General features: G+C 54.7%; 1 protein-coding gene across 3 annotated transcripts; it reads left to right on the top strand.

Moving 5' to 3' along the window:
• Positions 1–1,255: 1,255 nt before the first annotated feature.
• On the top strand, positions 1,256–6,455 carry LOC104840239 (interleukin-15 receptor subunit alpha-like). Of its 3 annotated transcripts, none has more exons than XM_010581050.1 (7): positions 1,256–4,065; positions 4,800–5,000; positions 5,138–5,215; positions 5,423–5,656; positions 5,846–5,875; positions 6,160–6,217; positions 6,342–6,455. In XM_010581050.1, the coding sequence occupies exons 1-7, from the start codon at positions 3,822–3,824 to the stop codon at positions 6,445–6,447; spliced, it is 951 nt and encodes a 316-aa protein (XP_010579352.1). In that variant the 5' UTR covers positions 1,256–3,821; the 3' UTR covers positions 6,448–6,455. The 3 variants fall into 3 exon arrangements, with proteins under 3 accessions (XP_010579352.1, XP_010579351.1, XP_010579353.1); XM_010581049.1 differs by having other exon boundaries at positions 5,420–5,656; XM_010581051.1 differs by lacking the exon at positions 5,138–5,215.
• The last annotated feature ends 2,431 nt before the right edge of the window (positions 6,456–8,886 follow it).

The raw sequence follows: 8,886 nt of genomic DNA, 5'->3' as shown, positions 1-8,886 counted from the left end.
GTGCTCGCTCTGCTTCCCGGGGTGCCCACGCTACTCTTCAGGGTACCCACGCCATCCTTGGGGTGCTCGCTCTGCTTCCAAGGGTGCCCACGCCATCCCTGGAGTGCTCGCTTTGCTTCCAGGGGTGCCCACGCTACTCCTTGGGGTGCCCACACCATCCCTGGGGTGCTCACTTTGCTTCCAGGGGTACCCACGCTACTCCCCAGGGTGTCCTCGCTGTCCCTGGGGTGCCCACTCCACTTCCAGGGGTGTCCACACTGTCTCTGGGGTGCTCCCTCTGTTTCCCAGGGTGTCCACACTACTCCTTGGGGTGCCCACGCCGTCCCTGGGGTGCTCGCTCCGCTTCCTGGGGTGTCCACGCTACTCCCCAGGGTGCCCACACTGCTCCCCAAGGTGCTCGCTCCGCTTCCTGGGGTGCCCACGCTTCTCCTTGGGTACCCGAGCTCCCACTTAGGGTTTCCACGCTGCACCCCGGGGTACCCACGCTGCTCCCTGCGTGCCCTCACTTCTCTCTAGGTGCCCCATGCCCACCCCCGGGGTACCCACACCGCTCCCCGGGGTGCTCAGGCTGCACCACTGTGTTCCCCTTGCACCCCCCTGGGTGCCCACCTCCCTCCCTGGGTGCCCACGCCACCTCCCCACCAGTGTCCAGGGAGGCTGGGGGTAATTTTTAGGGTCCATGTGATGGGCCCATGGGAGCTGAATCCTGCGGGATTTCACCTTGGGTGGGGTCCGCGGGTTTTCCACGGGACTGTGACTTGTCCATGGCTGAACATCACTGCTGGACCGGGAAAGTTGCATCATGTCTCGCCTGTCCAAAAGCATAGAATCATAGAATCATTTAGGTTGCAAAAGATCTTTAAGATCATCGAGTCCAACCATTAAGCTAGCACTGCCAAATCCCACTGACCCGTGTCCCTGAGCACCCCATCTACACATCTTTTAAATACCCCCAGGGATGGTGACTCCACCACTTCCCTGGGCAGCCTGTTCCAATGCTTGACAACCCTTTCGGTGAAGAAATTTTTCCTAATATCCAATCTAAACCTTCCCTGGCACAACTTGAGGCCGTTTCATCTCGTCCTGTCACTTGTTACTTGGGAGAAGAGACCGACCCCCACCTGGCTACACCCTCCTTTCAGGCAGTTGCAGAAGCGATCAGGTCTCCCCTCAGCCTCCTTTTCTCCAGGCTAAACAACCCCAGTTCCTCAGCCGCTCCTCACGGGACTTGTGCTCTAGACCCTCCACCGGCTTCGTTGCTCTTCTCTGGCCGCAGCAGCTTCAGGAAAAATCACCATCGCGGCTCAGCGCAGCCGGCGGAGCAGCCAGGGATGCTGACAGCTCCGGGGAGCCGCTGGCGGCAGCGGCAAGACCGTTAGGACATAAATAACTGAAAATGGGGGAATTGCGAAGGATTTGCATGGAAGCGCAAGAGATAAGGCTGGAAGGGAGCGCAGAGCTTCGGGACAGCTTTAGTGCTCTCTCCCTTCTCCGAGCTCCTGTCTGCTGCTGAAGCTGCAACACCCTAGAAAATGAATTTATTCCTATTTCTAAACAGCCAGCAGGTGCAGTGAGGGCTGTAAAATGACTCCAGTGGCAAAAATAATACAGATACATCTCAGGAACAGGCTAAAAATAGCTGTCCCTGAAGTCAATATCCTCTGACGGCCCCGTCCCGGACCTGCAGACAACATTCCTGATAGTGGTGATGCAATTGGGACCATCGTTCGGGGCAGAAAATGTCGTCATCTGGGGTGTTAGAGAACAAGAATAATATTTATTGCTTTTAATTCACTTGATGGATAGATAATTTGGGAGGTGCCGCAGTCCCTCTGCGCCAGCCGTGCTGATGTGTCCTGCAATGCTCACTCTGGGCATCACGTCCTCTCCTGCTTCCCACCCCCGGCACAGCCATTCCATTGTAAATGTTTTTCAGTTAAAAACGTGAAGAAGTTATATTTATTTCTGTGGTTTTGGCGTTTCTCATGAATTCCCCAGTCTTGGGCACAGACTTCTGAAATTTCTTTCTCCACTTTTTTTAGCTTATAGTTTTTAAATCAATAGCAGAAAATGAGCACCGCTCTGGCCCTTTTGCTGATAATCTTCAAAGAAAAATGGTCCAGGTTTCCCGGTGTGGATTCTCTGGTGTCTAGTTGTGGTTGTGCATCCCCCTGCAGCCCACGAAGCTGGAGGGGTACACCTCCGTGACATGGGATGACGGCACGTGGCATCATCTCCATCCCTGGGACTCATCCCGGCCGTGTGCCCGGTGCCTGTGTGGTTTGCTTCCTGACGTGCCAGGACAAGCTCCCCCTCACCAGCATCATTTGAGATCGCTGGTGGAGAAAAACAAAAAGCAAAGTGAAAACATGAATTAACCATGCAAAGACAAACCCCCCCGAATATCGTGCATGTGTTTCAACCTGGAAATCTAATATCTGTGGGACGCAGGGAATTCAGATGGAAATAAGGCAGACGGAGGTATTTTCCTGAGAAGGCTGCTAGCCGGCACCATGGCTCGTTTCGGAGGTTGGGTAACGATGCGATGCGTTTTTGAGCACTTGGGCTGACACATCAATGGGAAAATTCAACCTGCAAAGCTCAGAGGGAGAGGAGACAAGCAGAGAGATGCTTTTGGCCATCCTGGAAGAGTCTTGTGGGCTTTTCCTTGAATTAACAGGAAAACAGAAGACAGATCTTGGTTTTTTTCTGTGTGTGAGTGCCTGACAGTGCCCAGATCCAGGGAATTTTATCAATCTGCTTCAGTAAAAAAGCAAATAAGAGAGGGAGGGGCTTGTAGTTACTGCAGATCTCCTTGCTTGGAAGCAAGAGGTTTATCACGGTCACAGCTCTCCCCATCCATCCATGCTTTACACCATTTCCAATTCACTGCCGAGTTATAAAAGAAAGCCTAAATCTTGGCCATGCACCTCCAGGGCTGTAGTGGCGCTGGAAACCTGAATCCCCAAAGATTTCCTCCCCTTTTCCCCTTTGGCATGTGTTTTGTCTCATCAAACAAACTGAAATCGGTGCAGCGATGGCATGAGATACCAGGGTTGTGATCCTGGAGAGCAGAGACACGGGGGTCTTGCCATCGAAGGACTTGGGCATTTTTTGGAAAAGGAGATTATTTTACAGTCAAATCAACCAGAAAAAAAAGTCCTTTGGTGGGATTAGGATGATGAGATCAGGTTTTAAAGCTGAAAGGCATAAGCAGGACTCGCAGGTCCCTGTTTTTCCTGGACATTTTTGATGCTTCTGGCTGGATTTCCCAGTATGCTGCCTTTGCAGATGTGGCTGTGGGTTGTCTTGGCACTGGAAAGACTTTTTGTTCCATTTATGGCACAGCTTCAGGTCTGGTGACGTGTGAGGGAGTTGTAAAATGGCCCGTGGCATTTCCTTGAAACGCTCCCAGAGATTTCACCGCCACCGCCTTGAGAGGAGGCTGAGGACTGACATGCTCAGCACACGTGTAGCCACTGCATTGCTCCTGCTCTCCGGGCACAGCGGCTGCAGCTCTTTGGGGTGTCCCAGCGCCGGGGGACACAGCACAGACCCAGCCAAGCACCGAAATGGAGCAGAGCCCCCCCCGATGTTCTGGGGATACATAACAAATTGGGGCAGGAGATTTTTATCTCCGGGTGTTTTGGGTGCATGTTGTGTTCCTGTCCCCACTGCCATCGCACTCCTGTCCCCAATGGCCTCCTGACCCCATCACCGACGCATTCCCATCCCTGTTGTGCTCCTGTCCTCACTGCCATTGCGCTCCCATCACCGTCCTGCTCCCGATCCCAGCCCAACCGTACATCCCTCTGTACCAAATGTGCATCATCCCGGCTGGGCACCGCTCCATCCATGCATCGCTCCATCCCGGCCATGCATTGCTCCATCCCGGCCATGCACCACATCCTCGCCACGCATCGCTCCATCCCAGCCGTGAACCGCTCCGGCCTGGCTGTATACTGCTTTATCTGCACTGCGCATCTCTCCATCCCGGCCCTGGAGCACCACCTCTCCACGGCGGCTCACGTCAGGGGACAGGAGCTGGCAGCGGCCGGGTCACGGGTGAGCCATTCCCATGCTGTGGCAGGGGTCCAGGCGTGGGCACGGTCTCAGGGCAACTGAGATACTTTCTCCGTTGCACCAGAGAAAAGAAGTGAAATTGTAATACCCTCTTGCGAAACCGACCTCAAATCAAGGCCAAAGGGGAAGCGCGAACCCTTCTGGGGGTAAGAAAAGCCAAAACCCGTAGCCCATCACCACCCCATTGCCCGGCCATGTGATGCTCAGATTCCAGCCACTTCCAGGGCCGTGGGCTGCAACCTCCGGCACGTAAAAACCCTGGGAAGTGGTTGGAGGATTCACGCAACACCTGGAATTTTTCATGTCCAACTGCAAAACGAGCAGAGAAAAAAGGGGGAGGCGAGTGTGGCCGAAATGCAGCAGCTGGTGACAGGATGCAGCCGGGGCTGCTGGCCTGGGACGGTCACTGCAAGGGGATGAATTTCTGCAAAAAGTCTTCAGCAACCGGAGGGGCCGCTACAAGTGACCACAAATGTGCTGGAAACAGAGTTTTCTGCTTCTCCATCCCCTGTGCACAGGCACAGCCATCTCACCACTGTCTTTTTGCAGGCTGAATGAGGCTCTCCCAGCCCCAGGACAGCACCAGTAACCCCCTTCCCACCCCCTGGCAGGATCTGACCACCTTGGGTGCCATTCAGCCCAGCGAGCCGGGGCCAGAGGTTGCCTAATCTCCCTCTTGTGATCTCCATCTCTTTTTTTCCCCCCTGCCGTTCCAGCGCCAGCGCGATGCAGCCGCCCCAAGGACGTGGCCAACGCGCACATCGACGTGGGCAACAACACGCTGCTCAACACCCGCCTGCGCTACACCTGCAACCCAGGCTACAAGCGCAAAGCTGGTACCTCCAGCCTCATCCAGTGCATCCTCCGCGAAGGTTCCACTGAGCCCAACTGGACCCACACCACGCTGCAATGCATCCGTAAGCCCTCGCTCGGCAGCCAGGATGCGATGCGGACCAGGGAGGGGGGAGAATTCCATCACCGACGCGGCAGAAGAGGATGCAGGGTGACATGGGTGCTGCCATTGATGGTGTCTCTGTGTTGTGTCTTCCCGAAGGGGACCCGGCTCTACCTCCGCAAACCCCCAGCCCCGAGCTCCCGACCGTGCCGCACACCGAGGGGACGACCCAGAAGGGTGAGGAAGGGGCAAACGCTCAATGGTGCGATCAAATTAAGTCAATTGCGTGAAATTATGCTGTTTTGTAGCTGCTGGATAGGCTGTATCGCCCTCCCTGCAACCTGCCCAAAGCGGGCATGAGGCTGAGCACTGAAATCATAGCGCTGCCTGGAGCGTGCCTTTTAATTTTTGAAATTAAAATGTTTTACACCATTTTCCCAGCAGGAACCACCGATGCCAGCCCGACCTCCAACCCCTCTCCAGCAGCAACATCTGGGATGCCGGGAGCTGCTGGCCGGTCACCCACGCCACCAGCGACCGATGGGCCGTCACTGGAGAAGTCCACGCTGCCAGAGATGCCCCCACGGCTACAGACATCCACACCGGGAGAGGGGATGGCCCCAGGGTCATCTCTGGGGACAACCCCGCTGCCCACCGCCCCCATGGACCATGCTGCAGGTCGGGCCACCTGCCTAGGGAAAGATAACCTTCCAACAGGGCTAGTTTCAACCGGCAAAGGCTCTTTTACTTTTTCAATGCATTTTTTTTTTCCTTCTCTCCAAACCCCTTTTTAGTGAGGGTCCCCCCAGCATCCCCACCTTTCCTAGCTTTGCAGCTAAAAATCTCCATTTCTCTCTTCTTTTCCAGTCTCCATCCAGACCCTGGCCTCTTCCATTGGTAAGCCGGGCAAAAAGCTTATTTTGGCAAGCAGGGGCTTATTTTCTTTATTTTTTAGCTTAAAAGCCCTCCTCGGGGCTGTGGGAGGTTTATGCCATGGTCGACGGCAATGCCCCCGAGGGAGGAAGAATGCAGCACCCAGATTTCCTCCCAGGGTGGGGAGGGCACCTTGTGAATGCGCACAAAGCATTTTTGGCTGTTTGCGGAATCATTTCGCTTGAGCTGGGCCATGCCCCGGGCCACACATTGGAAGATGCTCATCAGTCACTGCATCTCCCCTGCAGGGCTCCCGGTGCTGGTGGTCGCCGGTATTGTGACCTGCTGCTGCTGGAGGATAAAAACGTAAGTGTGCAGAGCCCCATGAGGTCTTTCCACCCCGGTGATGAGTTGCCCTCGGCCTCTGCGCTTTCCTGAAAGATGAGGGAAAAGCCTTGGGATGCCGGTGACGCTCTTTTCCCTTCCGCAGGCGCACGGGGCAGAGCTACATGGTGCCGGTGACGGCCATCCCCATGGTGGCTCCCGCTGCTGAGAACGATGAGATGATGCCGCCTGGCGTCTTCCCCACGGGCTGAGTACCCACCGCCAGGCAACTCAGTGCACCCACTAGCCCGGAGGATGCTCGGGGCTTGGATGGAAAGCCCAGACGCTTCCTGGAGCGGCTGCGGCACGTGGCAGAGCATGTCCCGGTCCCCAGCCGTCCTCTGTGCAGAGCATCCTCACCCCGGGGACACGCAGCTGCTCTTTCCGACCTGAACAAGTGACTCCTGTGGATGAGACGACTCCAGCACCCAAAGGTGCGTGGGTGTCCCATCTGTGTGGCTGAATGGTGGGTGGGTGAACCCCACCAGCACCCCGGGTGGCGCGGAGGCGGGGGATGTCCTGCGTCAGGAGCCAGAATTCGGAGGAGGTGGACCTGCAGGTGCTGGTGGTCAGTGGGGAGTGAAGGTGCCTGCCCCAGCGGAGGGTGTTTGGGGTGCAGGGGGTAGGGTTGGGGTGTCAGGGGTGAAGCTGGGCTACCCTGCCCCAAGTAGCGCCCATCCCCTGGTCAGGAGCAAGGCCAGAACTGGGCCAGCTGGACGCTAGCCCCTTCCCTAGAGCTGCTTTTCCCCCAAATTGCCCCAAAACCCAGAGAGACCCCAAACCCCACTGCTCATGGAAGAGAGAGAGGCACCCAGCTAAGCATCCCTCTGCCACATCCTCACCCCATTCCTGCTCTCTTGCAGCCATTCACCAGTGAACCCGCAACCGCAGCGAAGAGTGCTGGTGCCCGCCCGCCACGGTCACAGGGGTCAGCCCTCGTACGCAGCTCAGGGATCCTTCGGAGGCACTTTCGGCGCCGACCCCAGGTGCCCACCGGCTCCGGCCGCTTGCAGGGGACCACAAGCAGGAGCGATTTCGCTATAGACACTATCAATGACTGAAGGCAGTAACACGACCTAGGAAATATTTTCCTTTGCACGTTTTCCCTTCGTCCATCATCAGTTGTTATCCCCTCGTTTCCCCCTTGCTACAGAATGGGCAGCTTTATACTTGTGCCATTTTATGTATAAAAGTGTATATATTGTATGTAAAATAATGCATACACAGCAGTTGATTTTTTTGTCTGGTCGGGCGTCTCGGCAGCCATGATGGTGGGGAGGACAGTGGGGACAGACGTGAGCTAGGTTGGGGTGAAATCCATCTCCACAGCAGCAAGGGCTCACCGGCCACCAGTGGTGCCATGCTCTAGGGCAAAGGGTGAGGGCAAGGTGGCAGCTGCCTTCACTCATTTGGCTCAGCTGGATGGCAAAAGGGTTTTCAGCAGTCAGCTGGAATGCAGTAGGTATCTAGCAACTTAATTTCCACGTCCTTTCCTCACCACTGCATCTTGTCCTCCTGTTTGTGCCACCGCTCCAGAACGTCAGAGCTGGAGGAAGCAGCATGTCAGATGCGTGACAGACCAAACCCTACGGCAATGGTGCTGCCTCTCCACAACGTACCACAGGACAGCTGGAAAACAGGTGAGGCTGGAAGGAATCGCTGGAGGTACCTGGTCCAACATCTGCGCTGAGCTTTGCGGTCACCTCCAACATCCAAGTCCTGGGTGAACTGCCTGCACTTAGGTGGGCAGAAGAGGTAAAAAAAGCCTTTTGAAGTTAGTGCTTCGAAAGTGAAAGGAGAGCCAGCAAAGCAGTTACCATTCAATGAATAACCATGGAAATCAACAGGATGCATGAGTTTCCTCCAGCAGGCATGGCTCACAGCTCTGGGCCCATGTCCAAGAGCAGATCTCCTCTGAAATTGGTTTTGGTTTTGATCTCCACATGACACAGGCTCTGGTACAATGAGCAATGGTGTCTTCAAGTGGAGAGCGTAAGCCACCACCTGATTTACAAGAGCACCACTGCTTGCACCACTGCTACTGTGATGGCTGGTAAATAAATGCAACTCAAGATGACTTCTTAACAGAAGGGAAGAGAAAAAAGAAAGCATTAAGGCTTTCTTCTTTTTTTTTTTTTTTTTGTTACAAATTTAATTTTAGGATTAAAAGCGCTCTCCAGTTTGTCTCTGAGTTAAGACTGAAACCAAACTAAAGCAGTTCTTCAGATGCTGCCTCTCTTCTTCCCTTATGGTTTCCTGTAGGGAGAAGGGAAACAGAGCCTGGGAAACCCCTTGGCTGCAAGTAAGGAAAATTAATTCAGCTGGGAAAGACTAATGACTTCCTCCCAGAGCTGATAGTAAAAAGTCCATTTTCTAAGAATAAAGTTTTCCTTTGGGTACTTTTCAGCATCGCATTTCCTCTTCTTCTGGTGGCTCAGAGGGATTTCACCAAGGCATGACGTAATGCAATAGGCAAGGATATCCTGGCAGTTTGGTCACTGGAGGTGTTTTCCTGGTGACAGAGGTAACAGAGGAGTAATGCTCCAAAAAAAAAAAAAAAGCGCCATCCTGTCCGATACAGCTTATATAGTGCATATTCTTCTGTGCAGTGATGCAGTGCAGGCCATGCTGACCAGCTCTTGGAGAGCAAG

This window comes from Haliaeetus leucocephalus, unplaced genomic scaffold, assembly GCF_000737465.1.
Source record: "Haliaeetus leucocephalus isolate CR32 unplaced genomic scaffold, Haliaeetus_leucocephalus-4.0 Scaffold751, whole genome shotgun sequence".
NCBI lineage: Eukaryota > Metazoa > Chordata > Aves > Accipitriformes > Accipitridae > Haliaeetus > Haliaeetus leucocephalus.
The sequence above is the reverse complement of the archived record's forward strand: the minus strand, read 5'-3'. Positions and strand labels throughout refer to the sequence as shown.